This window comes from Genypterus blacodes, unplaced genomic scaffold (assembly GCF_046128005.1).
Source record: "Genypterus blacodes isolate CSIRO-AG114 ecotype Tasmania unplaced genomic scaffold, CSIRO-AGI_Gbla_v1 ptg000067l_1, whole genome shotgun sequence".
Classification (NCBI taxonomy): Eukaryota; Metazoa; Chordata; class Actinopteri; order Ophidiiformes; family Ophidiidae; genus Genypterus; species Genypterus blacodes.
The window spans coordinates 16,970,257-16,989,526 of NW_027466879.1; the positions used below are offsets into that span (position 1 = coordinate 16,970,257).

General features: G+C 43.9%; 1 protein-coding gene across 4 annotated transcripts in view; it reads left to right on the plus strand.

Moving 5' to 3' along the window:
- itsn2b (intersectin 2b) overlaps positions 1-19,011 on the plus strand; it is a 29,162-nt gene extending 10,151 nt beyond the window's left edge. For all 4 annotated transcript variants that reach the window (XM_076155248.1, XM_076155251.1, XM_076155247.1 and 1 more), the window contains exons 11-40: positions 17-105; positions 750-1,012; positions 1,141-1,290; positions 1,424-1,564; positions 1,742-1,829; positions 2,053-2,192; positions 4,651-4,832; positions 4,947-5,770; positions 5,868-5,989; positions 6,088-6,348; positions 6,534-6,724; positions 7,793-7,848; positions 8,183-8,349; positions 8,486-8,516; positions 8,610-8,731; positions 8,870-8,966; positions 9,628-9,822; positions 13,221-13,342; positions 13,446-13,552; positions 13,741-13,924; positions 14,167-14,265; positions 14,456-14,539; positions 14,667-14,750; positions 14,832-14,894; positions 14,974-15,123; positions 15,374-15,492; positions 15,588-15,670; positions 15,761-15,844; positions 16,289-16,462; positions 16,673-19,011. In XM_076155248.1, the coding sequence (XP_076011363.1) occupies positions 17-105; positions 750-1,012; positions 1,141-1,290; positions 1,424-1,564; positions 1,742-1,829; positions 2,053-2,192; positions 4,651-4,832; positions 4,947-5,770; positions 5,868-5,989; positions 6,088-6,348; positions 6,534-6,724; positions 7,793-7,848; positions 8,183-8,349; positions 8,486-8,516; positions 8,610-8,731; positions 8,870-8,966; positions 9,628-9,822; positions 13,221-13,342; positions 13,446-13,552; positions 13,741-13,924; positions 14,167-14,265; positions 14,456-14,539; positions 14,667-14,750; positions 14,832-14,894; positions 14,974-15,123; positions 15,374-15,492; positions 15,588-15,670; positions 15,761-15,844; positions 16,289-16,462; positions 16,673-16,818 (4,618 nt within the window). In that variant the 3' untranslated portion in view covers positions 16,819-19,011. The remainder of the gene's footprint in view (positions 1-16; positions 106-749; positions 1,013-1,140; positions 1,291-1,423; positions 1,565-1,741; positions 1,830-2,052; positions 2,193-4,650; positions 4,833-4,946; positions 5,771-5,867; positions 5,990-6,087; positions 6,349-6,533; positions 6,725-7,792; positions 7,849-8,182; positions 8,350-8,485; positions 8,517-8,609; positions 8,732-8,869; positions 8,967-9,627; positions 9,823-13,220; positions 13,343-13,445; positions 13,553-13,740; positions 13,925-14,166; positions 14,266-14,455; positions 14,540-14,666; positions 14,751-14,831; positions 14,895-14,973; positions 15,124-15,373; positions 15,493-15,587; positions 15,671-15,760; positions 15,845-16,288; positions 16,463-16,672) is intronic.
- Positions 19,012-19,270: the final 259 nt, after the last annotated feature.

The window sequence follows — 19,270 nt, forward strand, 5'->3', positions numbered from 1 at the left end:
GAACTCTGTGTTGCAGGGGTGCAGTAAACGGGTTAAGCTCCTCCCTCTTTCCAACCGTGGTTGATGATCTGGATATAGAGCCTCCACAGAAGACCAGGAGCAACCGTCAGTACTCGTATTACAAACAGAGAGAGTCTCAGTGTTCCAGTGTTGAATCTCAATAACTAACATAATGCAAGCACCCAGTCATCCAAAACACCCTCAGTCCATGCTTAGTATCCATGAGATCACCGTGTGAAAATAATGGCTATGAGTCATGCTCATGTTGCTGACATGCCCTTACACTGAACCCTGTAATGGACTGTCTCTCTGCATGTCTTAGAGGACAGAGTGATAACATTAAGATCATAAACATCCACATATGGCTGTTGTCACATACACAGTAGCCACATGTTTAAAGGCAAAACAAACGCAGGAAGTGATTCACATGTGTTTGTCACCGCACTATGAGCTAGTGCAGCTGGTGTTTTGTTTGGAGTGCATGCATCATTTTCAGTATAATGTTTAGTTTCTTATCCTTTTTAAGTTCCATTCATTCATGTGTAAAGCATGCAAGCTAAAATAAGTACTCTTTATTAATTGCGGAAAAAAACAATTATGATTTGTGCAACATTTTCTAAATCAATGTCATTTCTGAGCATGTCCCCTCAAAATAGTTTTGATGATCCTTGCAAATTGAATATCATGTGTTATTTTATATCATACTCATAATCAAACTCACTCACTAAATAAAAACTTCCTATATTCAGTGACCTTTGAGGACAAATTCAAAGCCAACCTGGAGCGAGGGAACGCTGAACTGGAGAAAAGACGTCAGACGCTGCTGGAGGCAGAGAGGAGGGAGATGGAGCGGCGTGCTCAGAAGGAGAGAGAGGAGCGAGAGAAGAGAGAGAGGGAAGCCTGGGAGGCTGAGGAGAATAGGAGGAAAGAGGAAGAGAGGAGGCTGGAGCGACAGAGAGAGCTGGAAAAACGGAAGGAGGAAGAGCGACAGAGAGAGATAGAGAGGAAAGAGGTGAGAGAGCATGTTACACATCCCTGAATGCATGATTGTTTCTTTCTTAACTGTCACCCTAGATATGTGTGTGTTTGCACTGCACTGTCTTGATGATATTTACTTTTATGCTTGTGTGTTCAATCAAGGCAGCACAGCGGGAGCTTGAGCGTCAGAGGAAGGAGGAGTGGGAGAGGAGGAGGCGAGGGGAGCTGCAGATAAAGAAAGTGCAGGAACAAGATGATATCATCAGGTTGAAAGCTAAGAAAAGGAGTCTGGAGATGGAGCTGGAGGCTGTGGTGAGTGATGGACCGTTTAAAGTTGTCTAAAGTGTTTCACCAGGTGTGTCTTACCCCTGTAAGCTTGCACACACTAGGGGGGTTAGTAATGTTTCTCTTCTGCTCTTTGTGTCTGCGTATTCTGGTGTCTCAGGGTAACAAGCATCGTCAAATCTCGGACCGTCTGCGTGACGTTCAGAACAGGAAGAAGCTTCAGAAGACGGAGCTGGATTTGACCAGTCAAAGGAAAGACTCACAACAACAGGACATGATCAGTTTGCAGAAACAGCTCGAGGTTGGTGTGTTTGTGCTCCAATTAGCCCTCATTTGGTGCTTTAATACAGTGTAATAATTTCAACCAAACTGTTTCTTCATTTCATCCCAAGTCATTAAATTCTGTCATTTATCCTTCACCTGTTTGTTTTTTCCGCTATTGATGCATTTCCTCTTGCTGGTGTGTACTCCTGTGTAGGAGTTCCAGAGGAAGTTGTCCCAACTGACCCCAGAGCAGAGGCGGCTAAGTGAGAAACTCAAGAACATGGCTCTGAATAACCTGCCAGGTCAGTATTGATGAATTCGTTTGAGTAGAAACAGTCCGAATGACAAAAGTATGCAGTTTGTAAACCAGCAGCATTTACATAGAGTGATAAAGAAAAGATAAAAGGGATGCAGGAATGTAATTATAAGTGTTTTCAATCCCTAAATGTGCCTCCTGGAATGGTAACACTCCCAAAAGGAAAAATCTCTTCAGTTGTAATGCGTTTGTCTGTCTTATTTTTGCAGTGTCGACCGTGTCCACCATGAAGCTGAGTATTACAGAGAAAAATGGAGGATGTGGGAAAATGCGAGAACAACTGCAAGCTCTGGAAAGAGATACTGCTGCTAAACTGGCTGAGATGGACAATTACAATCAAGATATGCAGGTAAGACTTAACATACATAAGAACATAATAACACATTTCCACCAATATTCCATAAACTGTAGAACATTTGCATTCGGTGTGTTTTTATACATGAAATCTACCAAAAATGTGTCTGCAGGTCCTTAAATGAGTCTTCCACTCGACTCTTAATAATAATAATTTTAATATCAATTGATAATCTAAACCAAATACCTGACTGATGCTGAATTTATAAAGTGTGAAAGTTACGGTACGGTTTTCATTTTTCTCAAACTTTTCTTTTCTTCACTGTCCTGGGTTTACAACCACATGATACACCATGAATGAAGAAACAATAGTGAAGAAAGTGTGCTCCATTATCACTGTTTACACCAGGGGTACCCACACCTTTTGGCTTGTGAGCTACTTTCAAAATGACAAGGTCAAGAATATCTACCTGCATTAAAAATACTAAATATATATCTAATTATATATATAGTGAGTATACTTTATATTTGTAATATATGTTGGCGTACCTTGCATCACCGCATGAACCCTTATGGCACAATACAATTTAATACATTTATGGTCACTTCCTTACTCTGATGAGTCAGCTAGGGTTGCACAGTCTGGACAGTAGCTGCTTGTAGCCAGACTCAAGCAGGCTTCCAAATGATCATCGGTCATGGTGGAACGGTATTTTCACTTAATAATCTTCATGTGGGAAAAGGCTGACTCGCATAAATGTAAAATAGTAGTAGTTTCAAAACTGTCCATGAGCTCTGGACTTCAGCTGAATGTCAGTCTGTGGTGTCAAAATGTCCACTACAGATGAGTTCAGATGAAACTGTGTTGCAATTTTTGATGCAAGTGAATCAACCTCAATATTTTCCCTGGCTCGAGTAGAGCAACGTCTTGAAAACGTTTGTTTAAGTCTGACAGACCATTTTCAACCTGCTCTGTGTAGCGCACACTGTCAAGTTGTGCACACGGCTTCCGCTGTGTCTCCAGCTCTGACGCAAGGTTTTGGAAGTTCTCCAAATCATGGTGCTGCAGCTTTGAGGACAGATGTTGCATATTTTGTTTGAAAACATTAAAAGGGCTGATCATATTGACTACGGTAAATTAGAAGGCTAACTATGTCACTTTGCTCGCTGGAGTTTTGCGCTTTGTGCTTGGTGACCCGTGTGTTAGTAGAGAAGAGATGTCAGACCGGCCGCATTGTACGTCGTAAGTGACAAACGCCATAGAGAGGATAGATGGCGGACTAACACTTTAAAAAAAAAATAAGGTAGGTAGTCTAATCTACCCGCACTACCTTTGCGATCGACCGGTCGACATATTGGGCACCCCTGGTTTAAGCCATTAGTTCTGTTAGGAATAAAGACAGACCTATAGAAATGAGCAACCCTCTCCCTCAATACTCATACATACATAGTTTTTAATCTCCTTCTAGTGTGTTGAGCTGTTCATAACTCCAACTTGATCACGGCTCATGGTAGTGTGAATATCATAACAGACAAATTTACATTGGACATTGCCTGGATAAAATCCCAGGCACATACCATCTTAATACTGCTGCTGCTTGGTACTTGATAACTTTTGTCTCTCCTCCGCTCATTTACTTCCTGTCATAACCCTCTGTTTTGTCTTGTGTGCTTCAATTTGATTCCTGTCATCTGCACTTCTCATTCTCTTGGTAACACTCCAAAATCGGTTCCTCTGCTGGACCTACCTCTTCCTCTTTCTCTCATCTTTTCCTCCTTCCCTCTACTTCCTCGCACCCATTCCCTTCCCCCTTTACAGTCTGTGGGTGATGAGGACTCTATGCTTCAGGCTGCCTTCTGTCTGCTGGTCTGCCTCCGTAAACTCTTCCATTTACTAAAGGTTTTCTCTTTAGTTTTCTTTGTTGTTCTCTTCTCCTCTTCTGACTTCTGAGCCTAACATGGGAAGCTCTAACTCATACATGTTGAATTTATTGATTTTATAACACAATCTTCTGTCAACCCTCTTTCAACACCTTTGCCAAAAATGCTAGAGGGAACTTATCCCGTGTTTATAAGAGTCCATTTCATGGCTCTTTAAGAAATCACTCCTCCACCTCCACTGCTCATATTGTCGATGTTTTCAAGCTTAGGAAGAGGTGAAAGTCTGGGGCGCCAAATCAGGTGAGAAGGTTGGGCCCTAAACTCAATAACTGTGCACTAGGATCTATTGTGTAAAACCTACTGGAATTCCAAATGTGTCCGCTTTATGTCTAAAACAGAGCGGTCATATTACTTCCACAAAATATTGTCAATTCTTTGTGTGTCAGACTCAGAACTTATCTCTTTCTTTACTTAATATCTGTCTCAAACATGTTTTAGTAACTAAGTGCTTGGCCTGCAATTCAGCATGTTTTCTCTTTACATCCCTGAGCCTGTTATGTCTTTTGAGTGTTTTCTTCAGCACAGCATCATTCCTTGCTCTCTGCCAGTAAAGTGTTTTTGTGTGCATGTAGGAGCTCAGAGAGAGCCAGAGGAAGCAGCAGGAGGCACTGGAGAAACTACAGAACATCAAAGAGGACAAACAGCGGGAACTGAATCGGAAGAAGGAGCAGGAAGAGGCGAGGAAGAAGCGAGAGGAGGAGAGGAAAAGACAAGAGGAGGAGAGAAAGCAGAGGGAGGAGGAAGAAGCTCAGAGGTAATCTGGTTTTACAGTTTTCTCTTTTTAGTTTTCCATGAGAACAAAGTTGATTGACGAAGAAATTAAACTTTTCGTTTCTTTTAAAAGAGTCTCATTGTTTCTCCTTAACAGGCGTATTAAACATGAAAAGGATCGTCAGTTGCAGGAGAAGCTGAGGAGGGATGAGGAAGAGCGTCTGAGGAGAATTCAGGAGGAGAGAGAGGCGAAACTGAGGGAGGAGGAGGAGGAGAAAGAAAGACAGGCACTCCTCCAGGCCGCCAAGGAGCAGGCTGAAAGAGAGCGCAAAGCCAAGGAGGAGGTGGAGCGGAAGAGAAGAGAGGAGGAGGAACGCAAAAGAAGAGCAGAGGAGGAACGGCAGAGGCAGGAGGAGAGAAGGAAGCAGGAGGACGAGAGGAGAAAGCTGGAAGAGGAGAGGAGAAAGCTAGAGGCGGAGAGGAGGCAGCTAGAAGAAGACAGGAAGAATGAGGAGAAAAGAAGGAAAGAGGAGGAGGAGAGACACAGGCGGGAGGAAGAGAGGAAGAAGTTAGAAGAGGAGCGGCGAGAGGAGGACCGCAGGAGGGAGAGGGAAGACGAGGAAAAGAGGAGACAAAGAGCAGCTGGGGCAGCTGCACGAGATGCAGAAGAGAGGAGAAAGCGCGAGGAGGAGGAAAGACGGAAGAAAGAAGAGGACGACAGGAGGACGGAGGATAGAAAGAAGCAGCAGGAAGAGGCGGATAGGCGAAGGCGTGAAGAGGAGAGAAAGAGGGTGGAGGAGGAGAGGAAGAGGAAACAAGAGGAAGAGGAGAGGCGCAAAGCCGAGGAGGACAGAAAGAGAAAGGAGGAGGCATCTCGTCAGCAGCCAGCATCTCGTCTGCAGCCGCCACCCAGTGGAGGAGGAAAGGTTGACATTCACGAGAAACTGACCGCTCTGCTGAGAGGGCTGGAGGAGAGGAAGGGTATGACACACACAAACACGCACACACACGCACACACACGCAGAGTCTGTGTTGACTGTGTATTAAAGTTGATTCTTGTTTTTGGCTTCTGCTTTAGGTGTGCAGCCCAGGGCCACACACCACAGGAAGTCTGCTGCGCTTACGTCCTTCAGAGCGATCTACCCCTTCACTGCACGAAACCAGGAGGAACTCAACTTCAGTGCAGATGACATCATTGAGGTGAGAATGTCAATCACATCGCAGGAGCTGATAGAAGTAGCTTCTAGTTAGCTGTTGACTCCTTTCTCCTCTTCCTGGCTGCTCTCTCCTCCCTTCAGGTGGACGAGACAACCGAGCGGGAAGAGGGCTGGCTGTACGGGAGCAAACAGGGGAAGATGGGCTGGTTCCCTGAGAGCTATGTAGAGAAGGTGGCGACCTCAGATCTTACTAATAACACAGCTGCGGCTCCTGGTGGTCCCAAAATGGCTCTCAAACAGCAGCTTTCCAACAGCCTCGATGCTGTCAAGGCAGCGGGAGCAAGGTCTGCCTTCACACCAACACACTCTCCAAACCCCGCGCCCTCTGAGACACAGGGACAGGTGAGAGAGCTTTTAGGCTTGATTTAGGCTTGCTTTTAGGCTGTCAACACACACACAATTTTATCTGGTTATCCTGATGCTTTTTTCCTTATTTGTTGCAAGAGGCACCACAGTAAATGATCATTTCCCGCGTTTTGCTCTTCTTATTCTAATGAAACCACTCTGTGCGTGTGCGTGTCCTGCAGGTGGTTGGTAACCTCCTGGCCCAGGCTCTGTGCTCCTGGACGGCAAAGACGGACAACCATCTCAACTTCAATAAGGACGATGTGATCCAGGTGCTGGAGCAGCAGGAGAGCTGGTGGCTGGGAGAGCTGAATGGCGCACAGGGCTGGTTCCCCAAAACCTATGTGACACTGCTGGGGGAAGAAGACGTCGAGTAAGTTTTCATAGTTTCACAAACTTGCCATTATAGATCAAACTATGGACCGGTTGCAATATCAGAATAAAAAAAAAAAATGTTAATTGTATTTTCAGGCCTGTTTTTTTGGCCCTTTTAAACCTTTGTCAAAGAATAAACCGTGCTCACAAGTCAGGGGTTCATATATTTGAACAAACAAGCAGCAGACTGTGGAAACAAGCTGTGTCTGCTCTGCAAACTGCTCTGCTTCCCATACCAACATATCTTGTGGCTTTGGGTGTAATCACTGATAACGTGTGTGTGTGTGTGTGTGTGTGTGTGTGTGTGTGTGTGTGTGTGTGTGTGTGTGTGTGTGTGTGTGTGTGTGTGTGTGTGTGTGTGTGTGTGTGTGTGTGTGTGTGTGTGTGTGTGTGTGTGTGTGTGTGTGTGTGTGTGTTGAAACTATGCCAGTATGCTTGGTATTCAGGCCACAGAAATGAATTTTCTTGTTCTGAAGTGTTTGCTGTAACAGGATCATCATGTGCAGTTCTTAATTACACACACAAAACAGGGAGTTGATGCATAACTCTGCCATACAGCATGCAGCCTAATATGAAGCGCCTGGGGTGAAGTTCAGTGCTCACCAGTGTGTGATCAGTAGGTGTCTCAGGGGGTCAACTGAGTGTAAGATGGGGTGTGAGCTCAATGGGTTGACACCATGCAAAACTCTCAATTAACAGGTTATGTATGTAACGTTGCTTTAGGTAGTGACAGAAAACATGCAGAAAAAATGTTTTCCCCCCCACTGAATGTCTTGTTAGGAAATTCCAGAGCTCAGAGAAAGGACCCAGTGGTAGTGGTTCAGACATTGGGTCAGATACCTTTTGTTGCTTCCCTATGGAGGTTTTCTAAGCATGTTCAGAGAAAGGCAGCAGACCTGGAGATCCAGCAGGAAGAACTGGACAACAAAGCTTGGACATAAGTTTTTTTTTGCCACAGCAATGGTGGTTACCTGGCAGAGAAGTTATGGATGGTTGGCTGGATGAATGAATGATAAACATCAAAGACTGTTTTAAATACAGTGAAATATTCCATGTTTGTGTCCAGCTCTAAGAACTCCCCTCCTGATGGTTCAGAGACAAGTGACGGCCAGCTGCTGGAAGGTACCGTCACAAATTTTCCCTTGCTCTTTCTAAAATATCACCACGTTTGTTCGTCATTCCACTACCGTTCATTCTTCATATATGACATAACTCATTTGTAATTATTACTTTACTCAAAACTATCTTTTATTGCCGTCTGCCTACAAGATCTCCCTTAAGAATTGCCGATGTATGCAGTTAGTATATATCATCCCATTTTTATATGATCGCACCTCATGCCTGCAGAATTTGTAGGTTGTTCTCAAGTGAAGTAGATCATTTTAGAGATTAATTGTTGAAGTTGATGAAGCGCATACCTTACACGTTTTTGTGAATTTGTGATTTTCCTCTGCAGAATATGTGGCGTTGTACACTTACGAGTCTCTAGAGCGCGATGTTCTGACTTTTCAAGAAGGAGATGTGATCCTGGTGAGCCAGAAAGAGGGAGAATGGTGGAACGGCTCCATAGGCGACCGCATTGGAGCGTTCCCCAGCAACTACGTCAAAGCCAAAGAGACGGATGTAAGGATTAACCTCAATATTACGATAAGCTGTTGGGTGACCTTGTTATGTTGTTTTTGTCAACTCCCGGTCACTTTTAATGAAGTTATAGTAAAAGGTTGTATCAGAATAAATGCTGTATTTGTTGTGGTTTCAGACATCTAGCATATCTGGAAAGAAGAAGCCAGGTAGCACATCCCATCTTCTTTTGAATCTGTTGATTAATTTGCCTTTTGCTACAGTTTGACTTAACATATTTGTGGTTGTGTGCGTGTTCACAGAAATAGCCCAGGTGACAAGTCCCTATTCCTCGAAGGGACCTGAGCAATTGAACTTGAGTCCTGGTCAGCTCATCCTCATCCTGGGCAGGAACTCCTCTGGCTGGTGGCTCGGAGAACTGCAGGTCAGCATTTTCATCAGGCTGAGTGGCTGACTGACTTTGAGTGCTTAAGACATGTTAAACATGCCCACCTAGATCTACAACTGTCTTCCAAGACCTCACTGTGTATGTGTTTGTCTGTGTGTGTCCTCCTGTCTGTAGGCCCGTGGTAAAAAGCGCCAGAAAGGCTGGTTCCCTGCCAATCATGTCAAAATGTTAGGATCCAACAGCGGCAAGTCCACACCAGCGCCCCAACCAAGTAATGCACACACTCTTCTGCCACTACTGCTACTATTATATCCTCTCCAACTTCATTTCTTCTCATATTCCAGTATATCGGACAATAGTATACCCACACATAGCAACTAACAACAATCCCATTTACCCCATTTGTATTACAAGTCGGATGATAATCGCGTACATGGTTTGCATTGCTTATCGTTCTTTCAATCATTTGAGCTGAAAGAGACTTCTCTCATTTGAATTTGGACGTTAGGTAAGATTTTTACAAAACAAAAGACTTGAAAATTCTGTATATAACCCCACTCAGTTGATTAGTCAGTTAATTTAAATGGAGAGTGTTCTGTGTGTCTGTTCTCGCACACTCCATTGGTCCAACATTTGCGCTTAATTCCTTTCTTCCATGTTCCATTGTACTCTACATGAAGTTCTAAAATTCTAAAACATCAAATATCCCCACAAATGCTCCAACTCACACACTACCAATGACCTCGTCTGGATGTCATTTTCCTGAAAATGATTAAGTAGTAAGTGTAAAATAGTTTGAAACAACACAGGATGCCGGTGTGCTAATGGTAGCGTGCGGGGAAGCTTTGTAAACAAGCAGCAGTCATGGTGAAGTCAGCATTTCTTTATTCATCTCTCATGAATGACCGTCTGACACCTGCCGTCTATGTCAGTCTGTCAGGTGATCGCCATGTACGACTATGCGGCTGCCAACGGGGACGAGATGAGCTTCTCCAAAGGTCAGCACATCAACGTCCTGGACAAGAACAACCCCGACTGGTGGAAAGGAGAGATCAACGGGGTCACCGGCCTGTTCCCCACCAATTACGTCACCATGACCACAGCCGAGGTCGACCCCAGCCAGCAATGTGAGTAAAGGATTGAAATTCAGCATTTTGTGGGTGTTTTCACAGGGTCTTTGGCTTTTTGCGCTGATAGCTGAGATGTTGTTAAATGCGTCATGTGTCCCTTCAAGCCCGCGGCCCTCTCATCACTATTATTACCTGCCTTTTATCTATATCTTTTCCTCCTGCTGATCTTTTCTCTTTGTTTCTTTCCTTTTATTCCTCACTCCTCCTTTTCTCACTTAACCCATTCTTTCCCTTGCTCCCTCTGTTCCTCTGTCTTTCTCTTTTTAGGGTGATAGAAAGTCCTCTCCCTCCTCTTCTCCTCCTCTTCCTCCAGACTTCAGAGAGACCCACTATTTCACTGTTCTGGAGGGGCGGAGTGTGCGGACGCCCTGCCTACTAACTTCTTTCGCAAATCTTGCTGTGTGTGTTGTGTGTGTGTGTGTGTGTGTGTGTGTGCGTGCGTGCGTGAATCTTTACATTACAACTGAATCAGTACATAATAATGTAAAGTGACACTGTTGATGCCGCAGTGCCTTTTGTGATTTCCTGGCTTGTTACTTTCACCACTAACTTCACATTTAGAGGTGGTGGGTCTCTCTGTGGGTCTCTCTTCACTTTTATTTCCCTCTCCATTTTGCCCCCCCCATCTTTTTTCTTTCCCCTCTCACCCTGCACCTGCTTTTCTCCCCCATTTTTTTATTTATTTCTGTAATATCTCAGTTTTCTCTTCTCACCTCTGACTCCACCACGACCCGCAGGTTGTGTCGCCGACCCACATCCAGACACGATACTCGCACACCTTTATAAACACTTTATCAGATGTTTTCTTGACCTTCAAGACTGTGGATATTTTGTGCCTGGATGAATGAGCAGTCCACCGTTTTGCCTCTCATGTACTCAAAACACATGCGACACACAGCATGAACTGTGTGTGAGCAGTCTCAGACAGCATTCAACCACAGTTTAGTAAATAAGTGTGGATTAGTTGGATTTTAGATTTGTTTTGTTCTCCACCATTTAAATATACATATGTGGCAGAATATTAGACACACTTCTCTACATAATGCAGTCCAATACAACACAACCACAGATTATGGCCTCAAACGTGACCGTGGCGTTAAATAAAGTCCTTTAAACAAGCGTAAGAAGCTTCACAAAGGTAGAATATACTGCAGGGCTGTATTGGATTGCATTACATTGTTTATGATTAACTTTACGTACAGCAGCGTTAGGTTTACGTTAAGTTTAGTTGCTATAGAAAATGTCCATTTGGAAGCAGTTTGTCCTCTATATTTGAAAGCAATAAAGGGCCAGCTGTTGATACACACACACACACGCACAAACACACACACACACACACACTCACAGAGAGCATTAGCCATCCATTGATAGGACTCTGCACCATATGGTCAACTGTTCCAGACTCTCTCACAGACAAACGCATACATAAGACATCGAGGGGTGATATTACAAACTACTGTTGCCCCTCCTATTAACTGTTTCACTGCTGTGCTGCTGAGTGTTTCTGTTGCATGCCTGCCTGAGATATTCGCAACTAATGATGTAAAAGATCGTTGGTGCTTAATTATCCGTCTTTCAAGGAGATGACGCACTGGCACTTTAGCGGGACATCCCAATGTTCTGAGTGTAAACAAAGATAAAGATAAAGGAAGGCTAATGTGATGACCGCTGTGAGGATGATGAGTGTAGATCAGCTCATCTATGCACACTGGTCAGGCCTCGCTTGGTTCTAGTTCTGTGCCTCTTCTAAAACCTCAGACAGATTAATGTCAAGGCACATACCAAAGTAAACTACACTATAACCTGATTTCTTGAGTGTATCTTGATGAAATTATAACTCCAAACAAACTGCTGCTAAAGCACTTGTCACTTGTTTTGTTTTATCTTGTTTAATTTTACATTATTCGCCTTACCGCAGACTTACCAAATATTCCAAAAAGCAGCAAGGAAAACTAAAAGCAGGGGCATATTTGATTTTGTTTATTTTAGAGCAGCATGGGTTATTATTGAACCTGTAACATATTTATGACCTCTAAGTTTAGACTGGAAGTATTTTTGAACACGTGTCTAATATATTTTCTCACTCTGAAATAAAACCTTTGGTTTGAGATGACAGCTCATGGCTTTATTATTACCGCATTGTTATTGAAAATGAAATATAAGTGGGTCTCTCAAACTATGTGTGTGCACCGTGTTTGAGTATTTATCTTGGCAACACAACACAAATGATAAGGAATGGTTTGTATGTATGTGGGTGTTGGCAGGTCTTTGCCTGTTTTTTGCAGCATTTCCTCAGCTAGATGTAAGAGTTGTGTTTTCATTAAATATTGATTCACTTTTTCCTTCAGCCACTTCACCATAAACGATTAGGTTCATAATATATTTATTGGATTAGAAAACCAATGTTGTTAGTTTCACTGATGTCAGTAGTTTGTATAATGTGATGATCCCTTAATAGGGGTTTCTTTAGGTCCTAACTTCTGGATGAACTATGCGCTTGATCGACATTCAGAAACCACACTCTGAATTATCCAATATGTAATCTAAAATCTATATTAAGTGCAGGGAGTCAAACCAGGTCAGTCAGAGGAATGGTGTATGCTTGTTCTTTATGGGCGCTGACTAGGACGCAAGGAAAACCCCTTTTGGTATAAAAGGTGAGCAGCTTTCATGGGAATGAACAGATTCCTCATCAATTATTAAATGAAACTGTGTTACAGGCAAATGCAGTAACCCAACTTTTATCAGTGTAAATGTTAAAGTGAGGAGAATACTAACAAACATAGCTTCTTATTATAAAGGACTTTATACGGATTTTCTTTTGTACTGTAAGAAATTTATCCTGTGGAGGCCTTTGATTATTTGATTTATATTTGTTTTAAGCTTATAAAGACCAAAAGAGTTGATCCAATCTAAGCATGTTTGGAAGGGGATGAGTCAGAAAGAATCCTCCTTCCTGTTTTTACACAAACAGGTTTAGATTCGTTAAGCCTGGTAGCAGCAAGGGCAGACAGATTACTGAGGAACAGGACAGAACAAAAATAATCAGAGATACAAGACGCAGAACGAAAACCTAAGAGAAGCTTCAAATAGCAGGAGGATCAGAGGCGATGAGCAGATTTGAGTTTCTGAAACTTTGGGATGAGAGAGACGAGGATGAAGACAGAGAAGAGACAGTAAGGGAGCAACAGGCAGGGATTGCGGGATCGCTATGTCCAAATTGGCACTCTGTAGTGGGTAAGTGTGTGTGTGTGTTTGTGTGTGTGTGAGCTGAGCATCACAAGCATAGTGGGAGGGGGTGGATGTTTGCGTTGAAGCGGCGGCTTCTTTGCCCTTGAGGGTTTTGCATCAAGGAAAAGTAAGTCCCTCTTGTCTCCGCTCCTCGTCTCGTCCAGGGTGTGCAGACCTGACCAGCCTGGCCTCGATGAGCCCCCAGGAGAAGAAGAGGCAGGGTTACATCCACGAGCTCATACAGACTGAGGAGAGATACGTGGAAGACCTGTCAGTGGTCCTGGAGGTAACGGGCAGTAGGGGGTTACCTGTGAGCCAGCAGCTTACACATGTATGGAGTAATTTCAGCAAGTACATTAATGTGATGTGTTGTCTTCCTCACTGTCTAGGTCTTCTTTAAGCCCATGTCCGAGTCTGGCCGAGTAACCGAAGCCGAGATGGGCTTGATTTTTGTCAACTGGAAAGAGCTGCTGGCCTGTAACACTAAACTGCTCAAGTAAATAACAGGCAGATTCATGTCATCTAACTTGAGTTACTTACTGTGTGTGTGTGTGTGTGTGTGTGTGTGTGTGTGTGTGTGTGTGTGTGTGTGTGTGTGTGTGTGTGTGTGTGTGTGTGTGTGTGTGTGTGTGTGTGTGTGTGTGTGTGTGCGCCATATATATTCAAGTGTACATCTGCCTGTAGGGCGCTGCAATCGCGCAAGAAGAAAGGCGGAGAGAACATGCCGGTGCAGGTGATTGGAGACGTCCTGGCCTCCGAGCTGGCCCACACGCAGCCCTACATCCGCTTCTGCTCCTGCCAGATCAAGGGCGCGTCTCTGCTCCAGGTTCGCACCGACAACGAGGCGGATTTCAAGGAGTTCCTAAAGGTAGGAGGGAGCATGGGTGGACGAGGGGTGAGGAAAGGAAGGAAGGGAAGTTATTTTCCTTTCCTCTTATTTGCCATAAAAATTTCAGAATATTGCAGCCTGGTTCTTTTTATTTTACACTTTAATTCATTCCTGTGTTGCTGTTTGAAAAACACTTGCACTCTCTTACAGACTGTATCGGCTCCCTGCAGGAGAGAGTCAGTGCTTCATATTTCTGCTATTTTTGTCTTTATTCCCATCAGAAACTTGCAACAGACTACAGGTGTAAAGGCATGCCGCTGTCCAGCTTCCTGCTGAAACCAATGCAGAGGATCACTCGCTACCCACTGCACATCAAAAATGTAGGTCTGCGTGTGCGTGTGTGTGTGTGTGTGTGTGTGAGAGAGTCCCTCATTAACTGCTCTGCACACAATTCTGACCTTACACAGCACAGTTGGAATAAGGAATGTCTTGCCTTGTCTCCTCTGATTTGTAGATTAAATAATTAAATTGCCTGTTTATTTACGTGTATGTGTGTGTGTGTCTCTGTAGATCCTGGAGTGCACTGCAGAGGGCCACGTTGACCGGGGCCCCCTGAAAGAGGCTTTGGAGAGGGCAGAGGAACTTTGCAAGCAGGTACATTTTTTGTTTTGATCTGTTTGCTGTGGTTGTTAATTTCACATGCTTAAACGTTTTAGAATTATCAGTGGAATAATCTGAAAATCTGGATGATTTTTGTACACTGAATACTTGTGTTCACCAGGTTAACGAGGGCGTGAGGGAGAAGGAGAACTCTGACAGGCTGGAATGGATCCAGACCCATGTACACTGTGAGGGCATAGCAGAGGTATGGAGCTTACTGATCAACCCACACACACACACCGCACTCACGCACACACACCTGATGAACGTTTCTCTCTTTCAACAGAACGTGGGCTTTAACTCTCTTACCAACTGCCTGGGCCCCAGGAAGCTGCTCCATTCTGGAAAGGTGAGCAGTGTTTGGTGGAGCTGTGGTGGTGTTAGTTTGCATTGATTGAAGCTGATGTGTTCTCTCATTTCTTTACCAGATGTTCAAGTTGAAGAGCAACAAGGAGCTATGGGCCTTCCTCTTCAATGACTTCCTGCTTTTGACGTACGCCTCTAAGCAGTTCAGCTCCTCTGGACCTGACAAACTGTTCAGCTACAAGAGCAACACGCAGCTCAAGATGTATAAGCCGGTAAGACACACACACACACACACACACACACACACACACACACACACACACAGACACACAGGTAACAGCACAGCTCATGATATCCGGAAGACTTTTTTTTAGATTACGATTCCTTCGTACCTAAGTGCTGACGGAGATGGAGGGTCTCATAAGCTGTGTGTGTGTGTGTGTGTGTGTGTGTGTGTGTGTGTGTGTGTGTGTGTGTGTGTGTGTGTGTGTGTGTGTGTGTGTGTGTGTGTGTTTTCTGCAGCCTGTGCTACTGAATGAAGTTCTGGTGAAGCTGCCGGATCCTTCCAGTGACGAGCCCGTCTTCCACATCTCGCACATCGACAGAGTCTATATACTCCGGACTGAGAACATCAATGAGCGGTAGCTACATGCACACACACACTGAGTGATTGCACAGCTTCTCAGTGTATTTTGTAGCCTTTAGCCTGTGTGTGTGTGTATGTGTGTGTTTTTAGGACGGCGTGGGTTCAGAAGATCAAGGCTACATCTGAAGAATTCATTGAGACGGAAAAGAAAAAAAGGGAAAAGGTCTATCAAGGTTAGTCCATTCAGACACACACATTCACCAACTAATTCAATGTCATAACACTGAATTAATCTGTGTGTATGTCCGTATGTATGTGTACAGCACGTTCCACGAAGGGTAATGGAATCGGCCGACTTCTCGTCACAGTCTTGGAGTCCACTGAGCTCAAGCCGTGCAAATCTCATGGTGAGCATGGAGATCAGAACCTGTGGTGGTCCAGTGGGTTGAGGTTCACACCGGGTCATGTCCCAGCTTGACGGGAGCTTTGAGCCCACGCTGCCTGCCTCATGCCCAGCCTGTGTACTAATTCAGTTAGAATTTCAGCTGAAGACAGGAAGTAGAAATACAACTTTATTTCATTTATTTATTTGTATTGCCCACATATTTTGATTGAAAGAAGCCCCTGCTTATTCATGATAACATTTATACAGCAGACATTTAGTTTTATTTGCCATGTGACTCATTCCCCTCTCATTTTGTGGACCGTGGGAGAAGGACTGAAGCCTTAATTTGACATCAAATAATTACATCACCCAGAATGCACTGCTTTATCCAAAAATCAACAAATCCTGAGGCGATTTATCCTAGTGTGTCTTAGGTCTCTGCTCACATGTCTCTGTCCTGCTCCAGGTAAGTGTAACCCGTACTGTGAGGTGACCCTGGGTGCTCAGGTCTACACGTCCAGAACGCTCAACGACACTCTGAACCCCAAGTGGAACTTCAACTGTCAGTTCCCCATCAAGGATCTCTACCAGGACGTCCTCTGCATTACCATCTGTGAGAAGAACCTGTTTTCACCTGACGGTCAGTTACATCTCCACTGAGCTCCTAATAGAATGGTATTTTGAAGGCTAAAAGCTTTAAAGATACTTCCCATCAATATTCATAGTAAACTAGGTCCTCTAAAGTCAAATTCAGCTCAGACCATAACTTCTGATCAACCTTTTTCAAAATAAATGCCTCCTCTGGATTTGTTCGTCCTGAATTCATCTGCTCTTTTCTCCCTCACGTCAGACTTCCTGGGTCGGACAGAGGTTCCCGTGGCGACCATAAAGAAAGAGCTGGAGAACAAGGGTCCCGTAACGCGGCGCCTCCTGCTGCACGAGGTTCCAACGGGGGAGGTGTGGGTTCGCCTGGACCTGCAGCTCTTTCACAAATAAATAGCCATAAAGAACAGAAAACAAAGATGTCCAAATATATATGATATTATCCTGCACAGGAACCAAACCAAGGACACGGCGGCATTAAGAATATAGGATCTTGAACTCCTGGACGACACCCATGTGCCTAAAGGGAAGACACCCACGTCAAAGAAGACATTATGCCTTAACAATACAATACTAATATTGCCTCTTCTGATGTCATCTGAACCCTCCAGTTATAATTAGACCTTTGGGATGAATGATGTGAACTCACCTATAGGAGGTGCAGGACCTGAGGGAGCAGTAGGATCGGTGAGGCAGATGGTGTTTTGCCCACAAGGGAGTTAATAGGAAAAACACAGGGAAACATGGACCTGATTCTGGAGAGTTCTTGCACAAAGCCATGAAGGTTTAATGAATCTGAGTCTGATTTACACCCAGAGACAACGACAAGCAACCTTAGCACTACTAACAAAGCAATACCACGCCTCGGCCCTCCTCCAGACTCTCCTAGTTCAAATGTAGAGCTCTGGACGCTCTCTTTGCCAAGTCTGCTCAACCAAGAATGAGTCCATGCTGAAGCTGATTTAACTTGTGCGTTATCTTTACTGTAGAAGGGTTGTTCCATCCTCGTTGTTTTGCATAGGAAGTCACAGCTGATCCATTGATTGAGTCTGGACTGCTGTCCCGCTTTGCGGCCGTCGGAAAGGCTTCTGGTCTTTACAAAGTCACGTGACCACAGTGACACCTGAGGTAGGGACGGGCAGCAAGGTGGCATTTTCTAAGACGACCTGGACGAACTCATTCTGTCACACGCTCTCCTTTGTAGCCACAGGAGTCTCAGCTCAGCACTGTTGGATGGATTCTCAGGATCAGGTCTTTGTCCTCGGTTCAGTCTTTGCCACTGTAATCTTGTTGAATGGTTATTTTATCTCCTTATGTGTGTGTTGGAGTGTAAAGTTTTCGTACGCAGACCCATGGAAACACATCTTCAGCTGAGGCTCTTGAGATGCTGCAATTTTTGGCTCGAATATTTGGATTTGTTTTTGCCCTAATGCACATCATGTTTTGAAGATTATTTACACGCATATGGAAAATGTAACGGAACCGATGAAGTTTGCCTCTGAAACGTTAGAATAACACGGGATGGATGTCTGCTTTTCAGATGTTTTCTTTGTAGTGCACAAAGCCAGCCAGGGACACACTCGCTTAGGTGCATAATAAGTGAGATGAAACGATGAAGTGCTTAGGGAAAGAGTGTTAATGATTCCCTCCTCGTCCAGCTTTAACATTTTGGGGCATTTTCTTTCCCAAAAACAGTATTTATTTACTAATATAGTCAACTTTCACACTTCTCTTCGGCGTCCTACTGACAAGGAATATGGCCCATATCTGTCGCATCCAAACCGTCTGCATTTATGTGCAAAATGGACACGGCTCTTTGTTTTAGGTGGACATTTTGGTGTCCTCTCCTTGTTTTTACTGTTCTGCTTTTTTTTTGCCTCAACTCTCTGGCCAAACTGTGAGCGTCTGTTATCGTCGTGGGTTACAATGACCACCAGTATGGTAAAGTGTTGTATTTATTTGTTAATTTATGCGTGTGTGACTATTCCGAGGTTTGAACTGGCTTTGCTGTGTCACGGTGGTTAATCAGTTGGTATTCACTGGGTTTTGTTTTGTCTGTTACGTTTAATGTGAGATCGAAATGAAGAAAAACAATTGGGTCTTCCAAACCTCGTGGACATTGATGATATTCACGATTGCAAATCAGCTGAGTTTTACTGTATTAGTTTCCGTTTAACGTTGAATTCGTTGCACCTGCTGCCTTCTGCCCTTTTATTTTATTCGTGTCTTTTATTAACTCAACAAAATTCTCTTTTATCGCTTTAACTGGGCTGTATAAACAATTTTTTTTCTTACTGTGGAAATGTGGAAAGTGACTCTAATACCTTCCTCTCACCTGCAGGGGTGTTAAACTTTCTGACCAGTTTTGGTTTTTTATGTTTGTTTTTTTCTTTTACTTTCCACAGCATCTACATTAACTGCAACTGCGCTCACTGAGTTTATGGGTTATTGAGTTTATTCCTAACCCAGACTTCCTGTTCATAGCTAGTCAGGATGGAGACTTAACCTGCTGTGTACATTCACTTTGGCCTCTAATGGCTCTGAATCAGGGTTTCTTAAGTCAAATTAAAGACATTTAAAAGTGAACGGCCTCTCTAATCATTTCCTAAGGAAATCTGATGTTCGATAATGGAACTATCTGAGCTTCAACCTCACTGAATACATTTGCAGTTTGTAAACTCCGATGGCATTCATTGCCATACCTATGCCAAGGCTGAACATGGCTTGAAATTTGATACCATTGTTTATGCCCTTTTCCTTACTGTATTATCATGCCTGATCCTGCAATATTTAACCCAATCCTCTGATCTGCCACTGAGCTGAATCCAGGTTCATAAAGAAAACA